The following is a 25,604-nucleotide window of genomic DNA, read 5'->3' on the forward strand; positions in this document are numbered from 1 at the left end:
TACTGATAAATATTTTGAAATATGTCTCACGATAGTTTAAGTGCGAATATATTATCATAATTTCGAAGTTCAACAACAATGAGAGAGCAAGACTAAAATAATTCTGCAGCGATTTTTGTAGCACAGACGTGCATTTCATAGAAGTTTGGCGTTTAAAATAACACGTGGCGTTTATAATAAGTTATCTTGGTCTGACTCTATGACATTATTACGCAAATAAAAACCATCTAATAAGACAAAAATGTAGTAACGGCAAACGACATAATTAATAAAAAACCTGCTTATCTAAAATTTGCTATCAATTAGGAGTACAAAGGTTTTAAACTATCATTCGAACGTCATCAGCAATATAAATAGCTCAATAATTGCGAAAGTCCAACAAGTCTCTCTCCAACAGTCGAGAAAACATTAGCACCATGTTCACTAAAGTGGTAAGTAAGATCATCCACACCCGCAATACTTACAAGTGTTTAAATGAAAAGAATAAGTAGTGTATCAGGTACCTGCTTTATTGCGGCAAAAACGAGCTAGTACAACACCATATACACAATAAAATGTACATTTGCTTTATATAAGTTCATGTGCATGTGCTCATCAGGGTCCCAGTATATTTCATATTTAAAGCTATATTAGCAACAGAGGTGACAGTATTGATGTGCAAACTTTTCACACTAATTTCGGGAACTTCACAAGTGGGTATGGGTACATATTGGTATGGGTATGGGTATCGACCTTTTCCCTTTCCAAAATGAAAGTTACTTAATTTCCTATAATGTTTTATGAAATTTCCGAGAAAGTTTAAAGCATTTTTTAACTCTCCGCAACTTGCACATAACTGACTATAACAAATCTAATGAGCATTAGTATTGGACGTTTACTAAGGTAAACCTAACCTCAATCTACAGTTGCTCGTCTGCGCCATCGTCGCCGTGGCCCTAGCCAACGACTTCCCCCACGGCATCCACCCCGCCATCTGCCCGAACTACCCGCTCTGCGACGCCGAAGTACTCGCCCGCTACACGCCGGACGGCATGCCCATCCCTGACTGGGACCTGCCGCTTGCCCGTTCGGCGGCTGCGGCGATGCCCGCTATTGAGTAAGTAAAAACCCAAACAATAGAATAGAATAAACTAAACTTAAGTTAAACAAGAAACATACAGAAGCAATTTGTTATTATTAAGCGTCACTTTATTATTATTAAGTCTCCAATAAGCTTAATGTGAAGGTACCTTCTAAAGAATCTCGACGCTGGACTTCCATGGAAACCCTTCCGATCCTCTCTATTGGTTTATCCTGGTTTCGTCTTTAGCTAAAACTTATATTTTGAATCTTTTTTTCATCATTTTCATATTTTTTTTATATCCAATATATTGTTTTAAATTGCTCATTTTCTATCTAGATTTTAATATAAAATTTAATATGTGTCATTATCCATATTGCAGAGCCCCCCGGTACCCCGCCGATTTCGACCCCGCCCTGTGCCCCAACTACCCGTACTGCTTCTATAACTACTGTGACGACATGCATCTAATTGTAGAAACGTGGTAGAAACCGTCAAAGTTCTCTAAGTTAACTTTACACTGACATGAATAGAGCAAAGTGAGAAAGTGTCATTACATATTTTTATAGGAATTTTGTTTTGACTCTAGTTTATACAAAATTTGGTAAGTGCACATTGCAGAGTATGGCTAAACATTGAAAAAACACCTTACCTCCCTAACCTACCTATTACTTCAAAGGTACAGTCAGCTGCAGAGAAAAGGCACCCCCCTGCATACAAAGTTCTGTAAATTAGTATGGACGTGGGATACCTTTTCTCTGCAGCTGACTGTACAAACATAGACAAATACTAGACTCTATAGTCTAGTCTAGTCTGTATTCTATAGGTATAATCCAGATTGCGTAACGCACAACCAATATTGTGTTCCGATTCAAACTAGTTACCTAAGGATCGACATTGTTCTAGATTTTCTAGAAATTTACTTGCGCTTTGAACACTACACCTTAATCGTTAGGCGATAAAAATGATATTACAGTGTAGACTCGCGAAATCCTTGATTGAAAGTGAGTTTTGGTTAGATAGGTATATATACATAGTTAAAATAGGGCGTGGCAGAACTAAAAAGGGTTACGTGCCTTTTCTAAACTGGTTCGTCTAAATTACACTACCGCTTTGTACAAAAGCTCGTTAAACACACACAACACACACACACCGAACACACACACATAACGAACACATGGCGCATAAGGCTACTCTGCGTGCGGCAGCACTTACAGATCGATTCACAAAAGCTGGCACGAATGGAATAAATTAGTGAATGAAAATAATATTATAAAATATAGGTATCTTAAAACTAAAAACACAATTTTTTATGGTTGCGATAACAACAAATACTAAAAAGTACGGAACCTTGGGCGAGTCCGACTCGCACTTGTCCGGTTTTTGTTACATCCTGTATAACTACCCAATTTCCGAAAATGGGAAGGACTAAAGACTACTGTTTTTAAATCTCTCGCTAAACGCAGCACCTCAATGTTATACGCCCAATTTGCCATAAAAGGCACACAGTGCAAATTAATTGAAGACAACGAAAAACCGTCCCAATAAATCACTTTCACAACACTGATAATAATTGACACCTTAATTCGCAAATATATAATTTACCGTTCATATCCTCAAAAATATACAAAAACCTGCCTACTTTCCTTACAATACGGTTGATAGGTAAGTTGAATAGCTGCAAGTTAGTAAAGTGGTTTGTTTTTGGCGGGAAATGTCATCCGTCCGCCATTTTTTTGCGATACGTTGTACGCAGCGCATCAGGTGGGTCCGACCTTGGGAAGGTCTCTTGACACGACAGGTTATCACTGATGGCATGATGCTAAACGTAACCATGTAAAACTGCCATAAAACTTAACCCTTAAATGGATGTTTTTTTTTTTCTTTTTGTTTACTGATTCTGCGAAAAATAATAAAAAAAATTAAAACATCGATTTTGACTGCTAAAACAGTGTTAGAAAATACGGGTTAATCATAATTTATGTAAATATACAATTATTGGTAAAAGACATGTAAATCGTCGGGTTTGGCTTAATATAAAAAATAATAGATAAAATATGTTTTACTGTATTTTTAATACTCAAATGTTTAAATTTATGTGTTTAATTTCTAAAAAAATACTACACACATTTTACGTGACAGCTACTTCATATAAAAAGAAAAAAATGACTGTCATAGGGTCCAGTAGTAGTAGTAGTAGTAGTAGTAGTAAACTCTTTATTGTACAAATATACATATTAAAAATTACATGGTACAAATAATAAGATGTACAAAGGCGAACTTATCCCTTTGAGGGATCTCTTCCAGTTAACCTTGTTCTTGTCTTGGTCCATCATTTGATTCGAGAGGTAAAGCCTGACCACAGATATATAATCAGGCGCCATATTGCGGAAATTCACTGGAACTATTTTTTTCATACTATACTGAACTGTCACCCTATACATGAAAATAACAGCGCCCTTTTGACAATGATCATATAATACTGGTCAGGCTTTATCTATAAAGACAATAATAAAATGCAAATGGTTTTGGTTCCTTACTACATAATGCCACCGCCCCATTTTACCAGCAGTCGGCGCTTCAATTACTTTATAGAGTATCGCTTCCTACATCGTTTTTTAATGGGATGGTGGGGATGGTATAATAAATTGGTTAAAGTTTTGTTATTAACTGGTCCGCATCGAGTGCATCTCATTTGGATTCGTTTTATTGCATTCATTGTTAATTATAGGTACAGTAGAATCCGCATATAATGACATCGAAGGGAAGTGACAAACACGTCATACTAAGCGAATGTCATATAAAACATAGTTGATTAACTTTTTATTTTTGTATTTATTTACATATTAACCTGAGGTTTTCATCAATTTTTGACAAGTTTTGAATCGTATCTCCTACTTTTGCACTACATATAGAATTATAAGACAAGCGGCTATCGGTTCTTCAATCTTTTATCTCCATTTTTGTGTATCGGATTGTGAAAAAAATGAATACTTATTTATTTATGATTGTTTTAAACATTGTCTAAAAAACACTTTTTTTGTATCTCGATTGCTGTGAAAGATCTTACTTATACGAAATCTACATATTTGGGTTCGTCTTAGACGTCTCTAGAAATTTGTCTAAGATTTTAATTTTAAACTAATTAACACAAAAGTTATGGCCAGAAAACCAGTTTTTTGGCCTAAAATTGTTCAATTTTGATGCCAAATATTTCGAAAACAATGAACTTTGAAATAAATATGGGATACTATATTGCTAAAATCCGTTGCTGTTAATATGATTAGCTACAAAAAACATTAGAAAACTAAGGGATTCAAATCGAAGGTCATTGGGGCATGGGATCCCCTTAATCTCAAATTCCTTTATGAGAGAATCTGAGTTTTATTCTACTAAACTACTAGTCTATAATAAAAGACACAGTGGGTTGCCGCTCCCCTAAATCTGGACACACTCTGTTCCTCTTTCTATTCTTCTTCCTTGTCACGCTCTCTATGAGCTGCATGCTGTGCTGCTCTAAAAGTAACCGTTTAAAATGGCCGAGGATTGCTGAAGTGCTGACGTGTCCTTCGGTAAGATTGTCAAGTTTCACGGCTATTGACGCACAGCTTTCTGAAGTCATCTGAGAAAACAATTTATTACTTAATTATTTATTTATTAGTTTAAGAAACAAACAGTATTTTATAGTTATTCATAACACTGGAAATTTTCTTTCTACAGTTTCCTTAATGAAAATATTATAACATCGTGTTTAATAAAGTTTCTACAGAGTAAAACAGAGCTATTTGTTCATACAAGAAAAAAAAATATAATAACAATAATGAATGAATAGTAGATTGTTAACCAAGGGATGAAAGGCATTCATTTCTGCCGAGGTAATTTGGCGCTCGAACGCAGTGAGAACGCCGATAATCCGAGGATAAAATTATGCATTTCACCCGAGTTAAACACTACTTTTCATTTCTTATATGAGGAACATAAAGCCCCCTCGACACTCGTGCGCGAATCGCGGCGCGAAGCCGCGAACTCGAGTGTGGAATCTAGTTCGCTAATCAGCGAAATCGACTCCACACTCGCGTTCGCGGCATCGCGCCGCGTAGTCTGGAGCGTGCTTAAAATACATGTGTTTTTTTTAAACATGGCTAAGCATAACTTTTTATAGCATTTCTTGAGGGTATTTTTAATTAACCATTTAGGTAAAAGTATTGGTATTTCTGGGAATGGAAAGTTAAATATGAGAATGGAAATTGTATAACAAATCCATTTATTTTATTTTATTTTATTCGGGATGCTTACTCGCTTCTTTGCTTCGGGATGATTTAAAATCAAACTTCAATTGCTTATGGTAAAAAAAAACGTACTTGGAAACGTGCTCTAGTGCAGAAACGTATCACGTTCTGCACATTTTTCAAAACAACAATGACCCTCTTAGCGCAGCGGGCCGAAAGTTGACGCTTTCCAAGCGGAAGGCAGAAGTAGTTATTTGTTTTACAAGGGGGCAAAGCTGTTATTCTAAAATTAAACCACGAGTGGCTCGAAATGTGGAATTCGGCGTTGCGAGGGTTTCAAGGTTCGGTCAAACATTCGAGGCGAACTACTATTTTTACCTTAGAAACCATAGGTTTGAAAACTTCTAGGTCTTTGGAATAGTCATGTTGCGTTTGCCTTGATTTCAACCAAGTATAGTTTCCTTCGTTCGGTTGGTGCATTATTGACTCCTTCATAAGAGACTCCACCTGTGGAACAATAGTATTTTGTGCAACAGGTACAATAGTGATTTTTAAAATTCAAGGACCGAAAGTTAAGGGAGGGGAACGTCAAATGTATAAATAAAAATAGCCATGTCAAATAAACGTCAGTCCATACATTGTGTATGACCATTGGCCGACTATTTTCGACAGAGGGAAACGCCTGTTAATGGCTACTCCGTTTGGTTATATGCTCTAAAATCGTTTAATTTAAATAATCACAATTACTTAGCAGTGGCGCTAGTGAGCATGTTGATGGGCTCTTAGAAAAGTTGTGCTTGGTCAATAAAAGTTTTTATTGGCTAAAATGAAGTTCGATATGTCAAAACACTTGCGCGGCTATAACTTATTTGACGTTGTTTGTCAACATGCGCGCTGCACAGTTACTCGCTCGCGGCACCATTTCTGTGGGGTATTTTTTTAGCTAGACCGTGCTCGTTGGAGGGTCTGCCATCTTGTGGCCTAAATCGAAAACACTTTTTTCCAAACCACATCGGTGGCAAACAAGCATACGGCCCGCCTAAAGGTAAGCAGTCGCCGTAGCGTATGGACGCCTGCAGCTCCTGAAGTGTTACATGCGCGTTGCCGAACTTTTAAAAACCTCTACAGTGTACACTCCTTTTTTGAAGAACCCCATACTGTAGACCCTGTAACTTGACATTGACACTTGGCGTTAAAGCTTGTGCTGCCCTACCTACAGTTAACGAACGCTACCTTGCGCGTTGTAGGTTCTGCCATCTTTATTTTATTTTATTTTCTTTATTTAGAAACAAACAGTCTCTTATATTAATAAGTTGTTACAATATAGGGTAATCAGACTAATAGACCTACAGTTTCCTTAAATAGAGTATGAAAACCATATGACTCACTAAACTAAACTACTACAATACTACTACATATACTAAACTAAACTACACTACTACATTAAACTACTGCACACACAAACATTACATACAATACAATGCACTAAATTAAACTAGAAATAGAAATTCTAAGTTGTCAAATCAATGTTACAAAAATACTCTTTCATTTTAACAAACAAAAATCAACAAAAATCTTATGGCGTAAATTAGAAATTTAAGCTAAACATTTGCATTTCGCGCCAATAAACAGGGGGATCCTGTCCTGTCCTACATGCACGTTCCCTATAGTTATTCCGGTTCGTTGGCTTAAACGGCCTCTATTTATTTTTCGAACAATTAAACACTTATTAGATTATTTTAAACCGGGTCACTCACGTATTATTAAGTCGAATAGCCCTCACACGCCGCGCCCTCGACCAGTGAAGACGTGTCGTGTCTCCGTGAAGACGGTCCTCGTAAATTGGACCGAAACATGTCGAGCTATTCGACTTAATAATACGTGAGTGACCCGGTTTAAAATAATCTAATATGTTTGTCTCACGGGAGTTTTATAGTTAAAATTAAACACTTACATATTGCAACAGGTCATTTTGAGAGAAACTGTTGATTTGTCCAACGGTGCTTTTGTCAAAAAACCTCATTGTGTTTTATTTAGCAGTTCAATTGTAGTTTTATTACTTTTTAATATTAAACCATGTATTTGCTCAATATGTCACCGAACGTGGGCTTTCCACCAAAATAATAAATCAAGTAATTCATAAAATAACTTCATAGATAAAATTCAAGTGGTTTTTAATTATACTTTATCATTCCATCCATCCCAAAGTTAATAAGCTTTTTCAATTTTGTACGATTTAATATTTATGTTATCAATAACAGATACCTAGTATTATGTTATCTCGGCCCCTATTAATATGATATGCTATTGCAGGAGTCATATTTTAGACCTTATTCGCACGAGAGCAATATTATATTAGAAAAAAGGGAATAAATAAATACTGCCGGATCACTTTTTAAATTGCTGTGTAAGCACACCTTTAATACTGCTATTTTCTTGTTTGCAGGAAGATACCTATGCCGATGGACCATATCCAGAGATTTTGAGAAAGAAGTATAAGGGCTTAGATATAATATTTTTCAAAAATTATGTTATTTTGAGCTATGAAAATACTTTGTCAATTAAACTAATAAAATTAGCGCTTTTACAACGCGCGTTAAAAAAGCGCTTGAATCAGCAGCACGCTAAATTCGATTTAACGACCAAGGCTTAAATCCGAAAATCCAACAACGCTTGATAAAAAGCTCCACTGCCATGGTGTGAATAAATAATAAATACACATGTATCCATTTGCGTTATTCAAACGCGCGTTGAAAAAGCGCTCGTGCGAATGAGGCCTTATAGTTCCGTTACAGGGAATTTAAGATATAAGTATAAGTAGGTCGTGGGTTCGAACCATGTACAAACCTCGGTTGTGATTTATTGAGCAGAAAAAAACCGTTCTCGAATAAAATATGAATAATTCACCTTAGAGGATATTGTAGTGTGTACACCTTACCTAGTGTCTACACCTTACCCACAAACACACACGCATAGGTGACTATAGTATTTAAGGCCATGTACGTGATATTTAACCCATTATACGTGTAAACTCCAACTTAGTCGTTTCCCTTAACGCCCAACCTCACATGGCGACCCTGCCAGGATCCAAACCAAACGGAGACGCCTTGTCTGTAATTTTCTGTACAAAAAAGTCTGCCGATTTCTGCGGGGGAGGGGAATGTTAAATGTATACGTAACGCAAAAATAGCCATGTCAGATAAACGTCAATCCATACATTTGCGTATTGACAGACTATTTTCGACAGAGGGGAACGCCTGTTAATGGCTACTCCGTTTGATTATATCCTCTAAGTAATTCACAGACAAAACTTTTTGCACTTACGTCCGAGTGTCTCCTTTTTATCGTAATGTATGTTTTTAAATTTTCCATGGATGAACATTATGCTGTCATTTAGGCAAAACCATGGCAAAACAGACGTCAAAATTAGAAGTGTCACAATAAATCAATTACTTAATGTAAACAATTTTAAAAACTAAAAATAAAATAAAAATGGACTAAGCTAATTCGAGCTTGTAAAAATAGACGAATTCCTCTTGAGCGAAACAATCATGATACAAAGTTGGATTAACTTATCGAAACTGTTTCCTTATGGAAATGGGGATCCTAGAAAAGTTATTTTTTAATCTCCGTCTCGTTTTAATACAATCGCTCTCATGCATAATGCCATTGTGCAGGTCTCAAAATCTATACGACCAAACCATTTCAAGAGGAACACAAAAAAACAATAGCAAAACAAGCTGCTCACAATTCGACCAGATCGTAAGCTCTATTTATGGCGATATACAACAAATCGGAGTGACGATGCCGTACGGGTATCAACGAAGCAGGTATCCTGTAAAAAAACAACCAGAAAATCATCGTAGCGTATTCACGAACGATATAGTCAATATGTCTCAAGTTCACTTCGACATCAATGGAAACAGACATTTATTTGCAAAAATTGCCTTGAGTATGGATTTAGGAGCTAACGATGCTACCACAAGCACGAATCTGAGCTATCGTAATAATGATGATGTTCGAGCATGCCTATCAAACCATAGAGGACGCTTAAATGTAGCGAAACGAGATTACAACAGCTCCACTGATGATTTTAGATATCAATACCCAGACCGAATTAAACGTCATCATGTTGACTTTACTCTAAACAGCCTAGATGAGGACGGAAGTCTTGTCCTAAACAATAATGGAACTATAAACACGTGTGACAGCTCATGTCCATCCCCTTCAGATGAGATGCTAACACCCTATCCAAACAAACCCAGTAAATTTGATTATTACGTAAGCCCTACCGATTCGAAACTAAGCAACAACAACAACTTTCGCCAAATACCGGAAAATATTAAACCATCTTGTTGTTGTGACCACTGCGTAAACCCATCTGAAGAGATAAAAAATAAAAGAGATGCATCTGTAAGCTCAAATAATAGTCTAGATGATTTTCGTTCAGATGACTCTAACAAATTTAAAAAAAAGTGGACAGAAAAAATTGCAATTAGAGAAGAATACAATTACAATTGCATTACGCCGTCCACTTCAAGCCTTCAGAATTCATCTACTCATCTTCATCCGAGTAATAAAGAAAATAAATATACAAATGACAAATACTGTAATAACTTTAGTTCCAATTCCTCAGATGAAGATAGCAAGTATCTTCAAAACTATCCGTGTAAAGAAATTATATATGATAGCAGAAATTATAATTCACATACTAATGAAAAAGAGAGTTCCTCTTGTGTCACTCCAATTTGTAAACACAACTTCCCTTCAAACAGTAGATCAATGCACAGGCATTTAATTTTTAACGAAGAGAGTGAAGACGAATTTTATCCAGAAAATGAAAGACGAAGGAATTCATACGACAGAGACTTCCCCAGTCAAATCCCAGGAATACTAAATAAGAGAACATGCCGTAGACCTTTTAAAGAAGTCAGAATCAGAGATGAAAACGACAGTTACTTAAACTCATCGCATATGGGATATCCACATGCACCTCCAAACACTGTTGCAATTGATAATGGTTTCAACCCAAACACGCCAAGACGTAAAGATTTCAAAATTGGTAGCAGTTCATTTATTCTATTTACATCAGACGATGATAAAGATTATCATATATTAACCCCAGCAAATAGTAGGCAGTTTCAAAAAAAATTAGAAAAAATAACCATGAATCAATGCTACAAATCTCCTCAATGCTGCTGTGATCATATGAAATATAACACGCCTACTCTCAGAAACACAGGCACAGAGTGTGATATCTATAACAATATAGATCAAAAATGTGTTTGTTATAAAACGTGTAATTGCTCGCATGATCCTAATAATTGCCAATGCCCAAGTAATCTTCAGAAAATGATTAATATTAATAATAAACGTATGGAGCAACGGAAGAGAACAAGTAGTCGCTTGCGTCATCCCACTGATGAAAATTACGTTATGTACGCAAGCGCAAGCACGGATCTTACAATGGACGAAAACCATAGTTCATCAGAAAACTTTTCTGATAAGAAAATAACTTCACCAGATAGATATATGTTAAAAAAATCTTTATCAACTTCTAGCTTAAATGAAAAAAGATCTATAGGTTGTCCTAGATCTGCAAGTTACATGTCTGCTTGTAACTCATGTGTATCACCAGATCGTCAAGATAGATACAACTACACTAATATCCCAGATTGTGTGATCAACCATTTGGTAGACCACAATGTTGCTTTTCATGTAGTGAAATTATGGGACAAAGATGGTTGATTACTTACTTACTCCGTTGGCTCAGCGATCCAAAATGAGACTTGGCCTCCGACACAAGACAGCGCCACTTTTCTCGATCCTGTGCGACCTCTCGCTAATTGGTGACTCGAAGCTCGCGCAGATCCGCCTCCACCCTGTCGCACCAGCGATACCTGGGGCGTCCAATAGGACGTCTTCTTGCTGGGCGGCCCAGGTATGCTCTTTTCACGTTCCGATCCTCATCCATTCTCTCAAGATGGCCCAACCAACGGAGTCTGTGAGCTTTAGTCTCTCCCATGATGTTAGGTTCAGCCACTAGGTCTTCAATCTCATCTCATCATCAGTGATTGATTACTGACTATTTATTCTTCGTAGGTAACTAACATTTAATAAAAACGTCCATGTTCTTCTTTAAGATATACACAAACATAGAGGAGTTATATCTATCTTTGACACAAATCATACTTTAAATAACCGCTTGGTTATGCGTAGCAAGTTTCAAATACTCTTAAAAACAAAATAAAAAGAGAATTTAGCTATTATGTATTTGGTTTAATTGTTATACCATCAACAGTATTTTAAATATACCTATACAGATGTAATGCATAATTATTTTCCATCGTATTTTCATGGAAACGTACGAGCGTGTCTTGCTATTTTAGTCATTCTCGGTACAAAAACGGGCAGATACTAGTTATCTCTAATATGATTATGACGAATAGTTAAAGGTTTACTTTTGCTATTAAAACAACGATATCAAAAGTAACGATATATTTCTGAGCGAACATTATCGTTTGATGACTTGATGAGCACCAGTCGAATGGTACAACGCGATTGGTTGATGAGTTCACATCACGCGCGCGATTGGTTGCAACTACTTGAGTTGGACTGCAAGATTGACTCGCATTCGCGTGCTCACCAGTGTGCTGGCCCCATTCTTGGTGCCCGTAAGTTACAGTAATAACATATACTAATCTATGCCCGTAAGGCCCATCTTTACGAAGATATATATGTCAATGCAACCGCAACAGAAAAAATGTCACAGAAACTAATAACGTGCCAGAGAGGAATGGAGAGAAGTATTTTAGGGTACACAAAAAGAGACAGAAAACGGGCGACGGAAATAAGAGGGCACAAAATTAGAAGATGTTACTCTAAAATCAAAAAATCTAAAATGGAAGTGGGCGGGCCACATGCTCAGGGAAAAGCAGAAGTGGTCAAGTCACACATACTGACTGAGTGGACCCCATGCTACAACACAAAAAGAAAAAGAGGCAGACAATACAAAAGATGGTCAGATGATTTAAAGAAAACTGCTGGTCCACTATGGACACGACTAGCCAGAGACAGAGAGGCATGGAAGGCAATGGCCTTTGTGTCAAAAGGACACGTTGAGCCGACGGTTGTTGCAAACACATAAATAAGTAAATAAATATTGTATTAAATATTATTAACTGTATGTTCGATAATAAAAGGCTTTGAAATTGTATATGTCAATGTATTAAAACTAGTGATTGTATTGCTTCCGTTTCTTTATTCATTAAGGTGCATTTAATATAAATAAATTCGCTAAATAAATATATCACAGCGTTTGCGTTGGTAAAGTTTATTACAAATGTTCTACCTTTACACAAAAACGAGTATATAATAAAAATTGTGGCTGCATTTTTTAAGGTTGAGAACCCTACTTGTATACCTATAGGTATTCATGTAGCACATGAGTCGCTTAACTTTAAACTCGGTTAAATCCATCTGTGCGTTACGCGATTTTTTTTAATCATTTATTTTATAAGCCAGATTATGCGATTTTAGTATTAGGAAAAGGTAACAGGGTAGATATGTAATATTTTAATATTATCTTCGGTTACCGCGATAGTTACTCATGAAATAAAAATATGAACGGGCGACGGTGACGGATGTCGGCGGTTGACCACGAACGCTGTAAAGGGTTCGAAACGTCGGGATGTATACTAAATTCAATCGATATAATCCGATTTCATAGTTTTATTTCAAGGGTAGATTTGCTGAGGGTCGAATGGATTCACCCGAGTTTGAAGTTAAGCGACACACATTTACATATAGGTAGATAGGACTAGTACTTTAGATCTTAGTGAAAAGTGCAAAAGCAACATCTTTGGACAAATAAATAAATCACACGTTCACAACACGATTGATATGAATTAAGTAATATATGTTTCAGTAAAAAAATCCGAATTATATTCCTGTATGTGACAGTTATTTGTGACGTCGCGTAATGTACATATTGCATACACATTTTGTATGCCATACATTACCGCTTGAAAAAAAATAAAAAATTAATTGCACTATTATATGCTATTATAACATTTTTCATGTAGCTTGAGTAAGGTGACACCTGTCATCTCCATCCAATTTATAACCTTAAAACGCAAAATTACAGCTGTCACCGTACCCAATCTATGTGAAAAATAAGTACTACGGTTAAAAGTAAATTAAGAAATTCTTAATCGTTTTATAGCACCGAAACCTACGCCGCTAAAATTTGAGCTTGTATTAAAAATACATGTGATACATGGCCTTTATTATTTTTCATCACACTTGCTCAAAAAAGATTTTATTTCATGCAGGTATACTGAAGGACAAAGGCTTATATTGTTCCCACGGGAGTTATGGATGGTGAAAAAAAAGCTGTTACTTAGTGTCACTATTGTATCACTAATTCATACGAACCAAGTAGATATAAAAAGTTTTACTTTTTAAATACTGACGTTTATAATTTATTTTCATTGTTTAATAACCGTTTAATAGTACTTGATAGTACATTTCGATGCTAGTGCGGAAAGTATGTCATTACTTTGAAGAAAGAATGACATTTCCGCACGTGTATCAAAAGACGTTTTTTAATACAGTTCCGAAAAAATAAGAAAAACAACAAGTAAGGAATAAAAACAATATCGAATGTTGCCTTTGGAAACTTAGCTTGCATTAAGAAAAAACGCCTCTTCTTTGACAGGCGTTTCGGCAGCTATTCCTACCTCTACCTTCCATAGCTATTCCGTTCCATTCAGACAACTTATTAAGAACGGTTTTTCAATCTTCAATATTAAAAAATAAACGTGTTATAATGATGAAAAGTTAAGTAATAAAATATGAAATATGTATATTTTTCGTATTCTTACATTAACAGTAGGTTTTTATGTTGGTTACGACGTTTCAAGGAAACTAATATTAACACTCATCAATAAGTAGTCATGAATTGGAACAAGAATAAATTAAAAAAAATTGGAAAAGTAAATAACACTAGTTCACGAATGCCAACTTTCCGCACGCTAACTAGCTACGTAAAGTAGCACTTTTTGAGCAACTGTATTAAAAAAATATTTTTACAAAATTTTCAAAATAAGAAAAACAACAAGTAAGGAATAAAAACAATATCGAATGTTGCCTTTGGAAACTTAGCTTGCAGTAAGAAAAAACGATGCGTAACCTGTCAAAGAATGACAATATGGCGGACGACTCTTTGAAATGTCATTTCAATCATTTAAGAACTATTTCACTTAATTTTGTTTTTTCTTCGCAAGTGTGATGAAAAACATTGTGTGTAACTCCGGGGGTAAGAATATTGCAAACTCGAGTCTATAACGCACTCCAATCTGCGGCTGTCGTGCATCTAAAGACCTCGTTTGCAGAATTTCACTTACCCCCCTCGTTGCACAATGTAATATTTAAACTGCATGAATAATAGTTCAATGGCCGCATACGATGAGCGTGGCGTTCAGAGGGTTGAAACAATAAGTTTGTCTAATCGATTTTATCCTTGGGGGTAAAAGGCAGCATGGCGAGGGCCGGAGTTAGCCGCAGCAGTAACGCCGGTTTCACTGTGTTCAGCACGAAGTGACTCGCGTAAAACCTGTTAAACAAAATAAGTATACAGGGTGTCCCAGAAGTACCACGCCACAGTGACACTAGAGTAGGGATGAAAATTCCGGAAAAAATCAAATGTTTTTTTTCGGGAATGTTACCAAATTTCGTTTTTTTCGGTTTTTTTCCAGTTCTATTCAGAAAAATTAAACACACACACAATGTCACTGATGAGTGATGACAGTGTCAATGCCATAAACAAACATTTTTTATATAATTTTTGTTTTTCCTATGTACCACAACAATGTTTAAATGTAAAATGTATCCACGAATGCAGTGTCGATACAAACCCGATAGGGTTTCACGGCACTTTTCTGTCTGATGTAATGTAAGACTTTAATATAGAATAAATAAATAAAAAATTAAAAAAAACAAACACATTAGACATTTAACCTACCTGTTTAAATTCCTAATTAAGCTTATTGAAAAGTAATTTTTTTTCGAAAGAAACTTGAAAAAAACGAGCAGTTTTGAAATTTTTCCGCAATTTTCCCGGTTTTTTCAACGCTACACTGGAGGTAGGTCAACTCAAGCAGAACCTAACATGACCCCAGTAAAGTTGCACGGTTTACGAGTTATTATCGAAATAAATAAAAAAACTGTATTTTCCCCTTTGTTTTAACATTTTTACTACCTACCAGCATCGATAACTCGAAAACCATGCAACTTTTACTGGGGTCATGTTCGGCTGGGCGGAATGCCTGACTGCATTACTCCACGTAAAAAAAAAACGCTGGTTAGGTTCCTCTTCAGTTGACCTACAGTACCGGCCAATAATATTATCACCTTTGAGTGTTTTTCTATGAACTTGTATAGAGTAAACAACAAACTAACCTATATGTTAGTTTGTAGATTGCATATTTTACTACTCATTTTATACAAATATATGATGAATACTGCAATGAAATACTGTGAATTACAATAGGATATACAGCATATTACAAAAAAAACTAAAAACTATGAAAAAACCACTACATGAGACCAATTTTTCTCATCGCCCGTACATAGGAATCCTACTAGACTACCTAAAGCAGTGAGGTGGAAGTCACTCACAAATATTTAAAAAAAAGTTATACCGTAAAAACATGGAGGTGATATATTATTGGCCAGTACTGTACCTTCGGTGTCACTGTGACGTGGTTGTTCTGGGACATCCTGTACAGTATTTATTTACGGATGGACAACAAAGTGATCCTATAAGGGTTCCGTTTTTTCCTTTTGAGGTACGGAACCCTAAAAATGACAGTAGCTCGTTTGGCCGTCCGGATTAAGGAAGTGCTACTGTATAAAGTTTTACCTGTAAACATTGGTCTTGTCAACATGTGCTGATAATTGTTGGAAGCCGTACATAATAACACCGGTTATGAATGATGATATAATCAGCGAGCGGTGTGGGGTATAATGACGGTATCTGCAAAAAAAATATATATATAAATATTAGGGACATCTTACACAGATCGACCAAGCCCCAAACTAAGCATAACTTTTACTATGGGTACTAGGCGACGATATAAACATACTTACATAGATAAATACATATTTATATACATGGAAAACAACCATGACTCGTCAGGAACAAATATCTGCCCTTCGTCGAACAAATAAATGCCCTTACCGGGATTCAAACCCAGGACCATCGGCCTCGCAGGCAGGGTCCACCCACTAGGCCAGACCGGTCGTCATTACATCACTACATAGTATAAAACAAAGTCGCTTCCTGCTGTCTGTCCCTATGTATGCTTAGATCTTGAGGGGCTACCTGAGGTTTTAATCGATTTTTGACAAGTTTTGAATCGTATCTCCTACTTTTGCACTACATATAGAATTATAAGACAAGCGGCTATCGGTTCTTCAATCTTTTATCTCCATTTTTGTCTACCGGATTGTGAAAAAAATAAATACTTATTTATTTATGATTGTTTTAAACATTGTCTAAAAAAACACTTTTTTCGTATCTCGATTGCTGTGAAAGATCTTACTTTTTTTTTTTTTATGTGATATTCAGCAAACGAGTAGACGAGCCGCCTGATGGGAAGATATATTTACTTATACGAAATCTACATATTTGGGTTCGTCTTTGACGTCTCTAAAAAAAATTCTAAGGTTTTAATTTTAAACTGATTAACACAAAAGTTATGGCCAGAAAACCAGTTTTTTGGCCTAAAATTGTTCAACTTTGATGCCAAATATCTCGAAAACAATGAACTTCGAAGTAAATATGGGATACTATACTGCTTAAAACTGTTGCTGTTAATATGATAAGCTACAAAAAACATAAGAAAACTAAGGGATTCAGATCGAAGGTCATTGGGGCATGGGATCCCCTTAAAACTACGCAATGGATTTTGATGTTTTTTTTTTAAATAGAGAGTGATTCATGAGGAAGGTTTATACTCACTCGGCCACTGCGGGGGACACGCTAAGAGCCCAACCCAACATGGCGGCGGTACTCTGCATCAGCGAGAACAAAGGTGTCGTGGTCACGTGGATCTCTGAAGGTTGCTGGCACCAACGGAATGCCTGAAAGCATACATTATTAATGATTATATTAATAATCATGTTACATAAGGTATTAATAAGAGGTTTTTTACAGCTAGTGTTTAAATGAACTGTAAAGGGGATACGCCTAACGAGGAGGATGATGTAGATATTTAAATGCACTTCTTTGATCTATACTTATATGGGGCATTTTCTCTTTTCTTTCTATGAAAAGGGACTTTATTGTCGATGGCGCTTACGCCGCACAGCGTCGCGCGGCATTGTATTTATATCGGAGCATCGTTTATAATGGCGTAAGCGCCATCGACAATAAGGTCCCTTTTTATAGAAAATACCACATATTATTTTGTCACAGGTTAGCTAAGTAACAATTAACTAGCCTAGATGGGTGCCTCTTCAGGAATGGCGAACACGCACCCCCGTTCCATTTGACAGGGCGATACGATTCTAAATTCAATTGGAATTATTGAAACATCAAAAAATGTTTAGGTACATATAAAATTTACAAGAAACTTGAACTATATATACTCGTCCTACAACATCGCTGGGGAGTACCTTAGCGAAGTTTTTTTTTTTTTTAGGCAACAAATAGTCATATACAAAAATGATGTAATAATAAGCAATGTGTAGACCTTGAGTGCCCTACCTTAATTAAATAATTTCTAATCTAAAGTAGCTAGTGTAGGAGCAGTAAGCTGAAAACAAAGTTATCATTAATTAACAAACTACGAAGTTGATCACATCAAAGACCTTGGAGTTACATTTGACAAAAAGATGACCTTTGTACCTCATATTGACGCAATTATTAAGAAGGCTTCTAAAATGCTAGGTTTTATCATAAGAACTGGTAAACAATTTCGAAGAGCAAGTACTAAAATCCTTCTTTATAACTGCTTCGTTCGTAACATCTTAGAATACTGTAGCACGGTCTGGCGGCCACACTTTTCAACCCATTGCCTCAGAATAGAGAGAGTGCAGAAGAGATTTCTTTGGCATATATCTAGCCACACACAACTAGCTAGCAAATACATATCTTATTCAGAGACACTACGACACTTCCAAATCAATACTCTTGATAAAAGAAGAGATCTACTAGATATCCAATTTCTATATAAACTTTTAAATAACTACATAGATTGTCCACAACTTTTGCGCAAAATAAGATTTAGAGTGCCATATAGATATCCTAGAAACAAAATAGACCTTCTGTCTCCGGTATTTAGGAAAACCGTCCTAGGCGCCAATTCACCCATTCCACGACTGTGTAGATTGTTAAACAAGCACGGCCACTGCTGTGACGTTCATTCTGACTCATTGCCCAGGTTCCGAAAATTATTAAATATTAACATAAAAAAATAGTATGTATATATCCTTCATTAGGTTGTTAGGTTAGGTTGTTATTTAGCCATTAACTGTTACTTTAAGTTTACTGTTTCCTTTTTTTTAATGCTGTGTTTACCTCTATTTAGTTATGCATCACTGAATGTTTCTTATGGTTTAACGTAAATTAAATGTCAGATGTAATAACTGTTGGTAGACCTTAATAAATAAAATAAAATAAATTCAAAACAAGACTGTTGCCAGCTACTGATAAAAAAGGCTGTAAAGGTTACAAACCTTCACAGAACCCTATTAGAACCAATCCCACCAAAAACATGTAATATTGGCGGCCAATTTTATCGTAAAAAAGTTACGAGATCTAAGCAAAAGTCACGCTCCTAAGCTCTAACTTTACTAACTCTACTTCTCGGTTAAAAAACTATGACTTGGCTATTTCATGATGTAGAAAACCATCAATAGTCCATCACGTTATATCTAGAGTCAGTGCCATGAAAGTAGAGTCAATAGCAGTAAGACACTAAGAGGTAGAAAACTCACCAATTTGACAGTCCACTGCGGATCTATCCCACATATCTTGAGGGCGGCGTAGGTGACTCCGCCGATAGCGGCCGCTATGACCGCGGCGGCCACGTGCCACGCCGCGCCGGACCGCTCCGGACCCGGACCGTACTTCCAGATGTACGGGTCGGATACATAGATGCATAGCGCTGGTGCCATGAAGGCACCTGCAATTATTGATAATAGTTTCATGATTGGTGCCGGTTTTTTATGCAATAGTGCACTTTATTGTAGGAAAGAGCCGGGAGGTAGGAGTCTCACATACCCACCCCCATAATGGGCCCACCTCAAGTCAGGGGGACGATGCGATACAGCATTCCCACATCGAAAAAAAAAAAAAGGTACTTATGGTGAAAGATAATGACAAACTCACCAACCAAAGCACCAAGCAGACATTGATGCGGGAAATGTGCCCCCACATACACCCTGGCTAGCAGGATAGAGCCCATCGCAGCGCTACACAGCGGATACATGAGGTACTTCCAGTAGCGCATGTAGAATTTACTATAAAAGAAACATTAATTAACCCAAACTATATTGACAAAAGTTATTGATTGTGGGAGATGTGTAGTCCAAGAAAAACTGCTCGCGAGTTTGGTAGCTGCACTAGATGGGGCGTATTATATGCTGTGGTAACTAAACTGTCAAATGTCTCACGATCTCGCATGATGTAAGATGTAAGATATGAACATGAGTAGTAACACCAACGCCGCGGCGCCGGCTGCGCTATGGCCCGAGGTCGAGGGTGATCCCGGGCCCGTTTCACATGATTGTTGCGTCTTTTTTAGAGTTTTTAGAGCGAGAAAAGCGCTATACACAAGCCATATATGTGTCTGTCCACAGTGTCTGTCCTACTCTAACATGTTGCTGTAGCAATAGTATTTAACCATACAAACTCACCGATCTCGCATGATGTGAGATATGAACATGAGCAGTAACACCAACGCCGCGGCGCCGGCTGCGCTATGGCCCGAGGTCGAGGGTGATCCCGGGCCCGTTTCACATGATTGTTGCGTCTTTTTTAGAGTTTTTAGAGCGAGAAAAGCGCTATACACAAGCCATATATGTGTCTGTCCACAGTGTCTGTCCTACTCTAACATGTTGCTGTAGCAATAGTATTTAACCATACAAACTCACCGATCTCGCATGATGTGAGATATGAACATGAGCAGTAACACCAACGCCGCGGCGCCGGCTGCGCTATGGCCCGAGGTCGAGGGTGATCCCGGGCCCGTTTCACATGATTGTTGCGTCTTTTTTAGAGTTTTTAGAGCGAGAAAAGCGCTATACACAAGCCATATATGTGTCTGTCCACAGTGTCTGTCCTACTCTAACATGTTGCTGTAGCAATAGTATTTAACCATACAAACTCACCGATCTCGCATGATGTGAGATATGAACATGAGCAGTAACACCAACGCCGCGGCGCCGGCTGCGCTATGGCCCGAGGTCGAGGGTGATCCCGGGCCCGTTTCACATGATTGTTGCGTCTTTTTTAGAGTTTTTAGAGCGAGAAAAGCGCTATACACAAGCCATATATGTGTCTGTCCACAGTGTCTGTCCTACTCTAACATGTTGCTGTAGCAATAGTATTTAACCATACAAACTCACCGATCTCGCATGATGTGAGATATGAACATGAGCAGTAACACCAACGCCGCGGCGCCGGCTGCGCTATGGCCCGAGGTCGAGGGTGATCCCGGGCCCGTTTCACATGATTGTTGCGTCTTTTTTAGAGTTTTTAGAGCGAGAAAAGCGCTATACACAAGCCATATATGTGTCTGTCCACAGTGTCTGTCCTACTCTAACATGTTGCTGTAGCAATAGTATTTAACCATATAAACTCACCGATCTCGCATGATGTGAGATATGAACATGAGCAGTAACACCAACGCCGCGGCGCCGGCTGCGCTATGGCCCGAGGTCGAGGGTGATCCCGGGCCCGTTTCACATGATTGTTGCGTCTTTTTTAGAGTTTTTAGAGCGAGAAAAGCGCTATACACAAGCCATATATGTGTCTGTCCACAGTGTCTGTCCTACTCTAACATGTTGCTGTAGCAATAGTATTTAACCATACAAACTCACCGATCTCGCATGATGTGAGATATGAACATGAGCAGTAACACCAACGCCGCGGCGCCGGCTGCGCTATGGCCCGAGGTCGAGGGTGATCCCGGGCCCGTTTCACATGATTGTTGCGTCTTTTTTAGAGTTTTTAGAGCGAGAAAAGCGCTATACACAAGCCATATATGTGTCTGTCCACAGTGTCTGTCCTACTCTAACATGTTGCTGTAGCAATAGTATTTAACCATACAAACTCACCGATCTCGCATGATGTGAGATATGAACATGAGCAGTAACACCAACGCCGCGGCGCCGGCTGCGCTATGGCCCGAGGTCGAGGGTGATCCCGGGCCCGTTTCACATGATTGTTGCGTCTTTTTTAGAGTTTTTAGAGCGAGAAAAGCGCTATACACAAGCCATATATGTGTCTGTCCACAGTGTCTGTGGACAGACACATATATGGCTTGTGTATAGCGCTTTTCTCGCTCTAAAAACTCTAAAAAAGACGCAACAATCATGTGAAACGGGCCCGGGATCCGGGGGTCCTACTCTAACATGTTGCTGTAGCAATAGTATTTAACCATACAAACTCACCGATCTCGCATGATGTGAGATATGAACATGAGCAGTAACACCAACGCCGCGGCGCCGGCTGCGCTATGGCCCGAGGTCGAGGGTGATCCCGGGCCCGTTTCACATGATTGTTGCGTCTTTTTTAGAGTTTTTAGAGCGAGAAAAGCGCTATACACAAGCCATATATGTGTCTGTCCACAGTGTCTGTCCTACTCTAACATGTTGCTGTAGCAATAGTATTTAACCATACAAACTCACCGATCTCGCATGATGTGAGATATGAACATGAGCAGTAACACCAACGCCGCGGCGCCGGCTGCGCTATGGCCCGAGGTCGAGGGTGATCCCGGGCCCGTTTCACATGATTGTTGCGTCTTTTTTAGAGTTTTTAGAGCGAGAAAAGCGCTATACACAAGCCATATATGTGTCTGTCCACAGTGTCTGTCCTACTCTAACATGTTGCTGTAGCAATAGTATTTAACCATACAAACTCACCGATCTCGCATGATGTGAGATATGAACATGAGCAGTAACACCAACGCCGCGGCGCCGGCTGCGCTATGGCCCGAGGTCGAGGGTGATCCCGGGCCCGTTTCACATGATTGTTGCGTCTTTTTTAGAGTTTTTAGAGCGAGAAAAGCGCTATACACAAGCCATATATGTGTCTGTCCACAGTGTCTGTCCTACTCTAACATGTTGCTGTAGCAATAGTATTTAACCATACAAACTCACCGATCTCGCATGATGTGAGATATGAACATGAGCAGTAACACCAACGCCGCGGCGCCGGCTGCGCTATGGCCCGAGGTCGAGGGTGATCCCGGGCCCGTTTCACATGATTGTTGCGTCTTTTTTAGAGTTTTTAGAGCGAGAAAAGCGCTATACACAAGCCATATATGTGTCTGTCCACAGTGTCTGTCCTACTCTAACATGTTGCTGTAGCAATAGTATTTAACCATACAAACTCACCGATCTCGCATGATGTGAGATATGAACATGAGTAGTAACACCAACGCCGCGGCGCCGGCTGCGCTATGGCCCGAGGGTGACCCAGGGCCCGTTTCACATGTCTGTCGGTTCTGTTTAAGCCGCGGTCGGTGCGAGGTGTAGAACGTGGTTTCTTGCACCCACCAGTATGGACGGTCTTCTAATAACCACCTGGAATTATATTTGACAACTTATCCTTTAGCGTCCCAATCGCCCCGTGGTTTTATTACTAGTACTAACTACCTCCGATGGATTTTAAATAATTTATAAATAGAACAGAGTTGTTTTGTTTGCTAGCCCCTTAGTTTGTAACTTTGTAAGTTGTACTTATAAAAGTATGCATTTATTCATTAAAAGCTATTTAAAAATTTTAAGCGGCGATGAAAAGCCTTTGCCCAGCAGTGGGACACAAAAACAAAAAATATTAAAAAAAAAACTATGTTATAAAGGAAAATGGAAGAAAAAACTATTGTTTCGGGCAAGATCTGAACTTGCGACCTTTTGGAATACCGGTCCAATAGCTCTTAACCGAGTTACCGAAGCTTACTGGGCATGCAAATGTCCCATTCCTTCCTTTTTATTTACGCTCCTTAAGGAGGCGGCGCAGAGCGACATATACTATCATAAAAATGTTCTATCTAATGGCACTCACAAAAAGTAAATAGCAATAAATTTACATTTACGGTCATTCCACAACAATCTCATTCCCCTGGTTATATATATTCGCAAATTCCCTGGAGATTCCACTAAATAAAGTTGTTGTCCGTGCTTGTTCACTAAAAAGATCGCTCCAAACTAGTAAAATCTCACAAATGTACTACTTCTTTTAGTACAGTAGTACACCGAGACAAAATGGGCATATAATGTAACGGAAACGTTTTGCGTACATTTTGTAAAATAAATAAATAAAAAATAATTAATTTCATTTTATTTATTTTTACATGTACTACACAAGCCTACCACTAAGCAGTTTTGGTTGTAGATGGAACTTGGTACAGGTTACACATTCACCAAACATAAGATGCTAATAAAGTGGAATTTCCTGGGAATTTGTGAATAGGTATGGTCAGGGGAATGAGATTTTTCAGAAATGACCCTTTACCATTTCATGACAGTGTTGAGCCAGCCCCCGAAGCTGAGGACCAGCAGCATCTGAGCAGCGAACACCGAGTCCACGATGGAGATGAGAGGGAAAAGGAACTCCAGCAACATGTGCGGGTTCGAAATGTCGTTCACCCATTCTAGGTAACTGTCCCAGTCACGGAACCTACAATATAAAAAAATATATATCAAGCATAATATCTGTAGGCTATACAAAAAATGTGACATTTTCAACCAAAAGGTACTGTCGCTTGTCGATAAAGTTGATTTCAAATTGAAGCTTTATGGAAATAGCGCCTTATTGACAACCTTTTGATTGAGAATGGCACAAATAAAGGAAACATGGAAAAATTCATCGCTTGGGGCAAAACTTGAACTTGGGATTTTTTGGAACACCAATTATGGAAATGGCCATCAATGGAAATGTGGATACACAAACAACATACATGTGGTGAAATATTATAAAATCAGGAATTAAAGGTCCCCTAGACTACTCATGAACTTTTTCATTCAGGGGAATGTAACCATGGCAACAAGAAAAAAGTTTAATTGCCCTTATTATATTTATTAGTTTATCCAATAATAACAGGATAATAAGAATAAATCTATTGCTGCACCAAGGTCAGCTGAATGTCATAGTTTTAGAACATGTAATTACAAACTGCCTACATCATCTTACATCACTGTTTAACTGTAAAAAACTTATTAAAATGTATATAAACGTGTTGAACCATAAATAAACATTAAAATAGTAATTACACATTAAGATTTCTTTGAATTACATCAGATTTTAATTGTTTATAAACCAATCTTGGATTCTTGAAGATATTATAATCCATGTGCGATTGATTTCATTTTAACAGAATAAAAGAAGAATGTGCTCATACGTAGATAAAAAGAGAATCCAGGAAACTTATTTTCTAAATGCCTCACTTAAAAAAAAGTGAATGTAAAATTTTACTTTTAAAATATGATTACGTACACGTATTTCAACATGTGATCATGATGCGGTTTGAAGTAAAACTAATGGTACATATTGTGTGCTAATGTAAAAGTAAAATCATAAACGACAACATTAATATTAAAAGGTTTACCAGTCTTGAACAAATTCGATTAAAGTAACCTCCAAAGCGTAGACTTGCTCCATCGTGAACTCCCTTGATGATAAACGTTAGAGAATCATAATATTCATAATTATCCGGCAATCACAAGGTCTCACAGTGATTTCATGTTAGTTTCTAACTAATAACCAATAAACCAAAACAAATCGAATAAATCGATATAATTATACTTGACGTAAATGACGTAATGACAACTGTCACTGTCAGTGTCAGTCAACTTGACGTCTACATATGGTTTACATCTTTTTTTTTAAATGCCGCATACAGACCATGAAGTTAGTGATACAGACCAAAATCCCTCCACACTCGTGCGCGAATCGCGGCGCGAAGCCGCGAACGCGAGTGTGGAGTCTAGTTCGCTAACCAGCGAAATCGACTCCACACTCTCGTTCGCGGCTTCGCGCCGCGTAGTTTGGAGCGGGATAAATAACGAAGGATATCATT

The 25,604-nt window shown here is 37.8% G+C and overlaps 3 protein-coding genes across 4 annotated transcripts; 1 reads left to right on the plus strand and 2 right to left on the minus strand.

The window, feature by feature from the left end:
• The first annotated feature begins 387 nt into the window (after positions 1-387).
• On the plus strand, positions 388-1,548 carry LOC134752572 (cuticle protein 1-like). Its single transcript, XM_063688240.1, has 3 exons — positions 388-431; positions 906-1,096; positions 1,443-1,548. The coding sequence occupies exons 1-3, from the start codon at positions 417-419 to the stop codon at positions 1,546-1,548; spliced, it is 312 nt and encodes a 103-aa protein (XP_063544310.1). The 5' UTR covers positions 388-416.
• Positions 1,549-4,460: 2,912 nt separating this feature from the next.
• LOC134752573 (uncharacterized) lies at positions 4,461-6,546 on the minus strand. The gene is made up of 3 exons (XM_063688242.1): positions 6,523-6,546; positions 5,668-5,796; positions 4,461-4,682 (listed from the first exon to the last, which is right to left on the minus strand). Exons 1-3 carry the CDS (start codon positions 6,544-6,546, stop codon positions 4,461-4,463), a joined length of 375 nt encoding a protein of 124 aa, XP_063544312.1.
• A 5,984-nt stretch (positions 6,547-12,530) lies between these two features.
• LOC134752675 (glucose-6-phosphatase 3) lies at positions 12,531-25,305 on the minus strand. 2 transcript variants are annotated; one of them, XR_010128760.1, is made up of 9 exons: positions 25,134-25,305; positions 24,041-24,205; positions 22,921-23,109; positions 19,688-19,818; positions 19,294-19,481; positions 17,315-17,436; positions 16,214-16,327; positions 14,553-14,905; positions 12,531-14,513 (listed from the first exon to the last, which is right to left on the minus strand). XR_010128760.1 is itself a non-coding variant. In XM_063688351.1 (8 exons), the coding sequence occupies exons 1-8, from the start codon at positions 25,184-25,186 to the stop codon at positions 14,797-14,799; spliced, it is 1,071 nt and encodes a 356-aa protein (XP_063544421.1). In that variant the 5' UTR covers positions 25,187-25,305; the 3' UTR covers positions 12,531-14,796. The 2 variants fall into 2 exon arrangements, 1 of the variants encoding a protein (XP_063544421.1); XM_063688351.1 differs by having other exon boundaries at positions 12,531-14,905.
• Positions 25,306-25,604: the final 299 nt, after the last annotated feature.

This window comes from Cydia strobilella, chromosome 25 (assembly GCF_947568885.1).
Source record: "Cydia strobilella chromosome 25, ilCydStro3.1, whole genome shotgun sequence".
Lineage (NCBI taxonomy): Eukaryota > Metazoa > Arthropoda > Insecta > Lepidoptera > Tortricidae > Cydia > Cydia strobilella.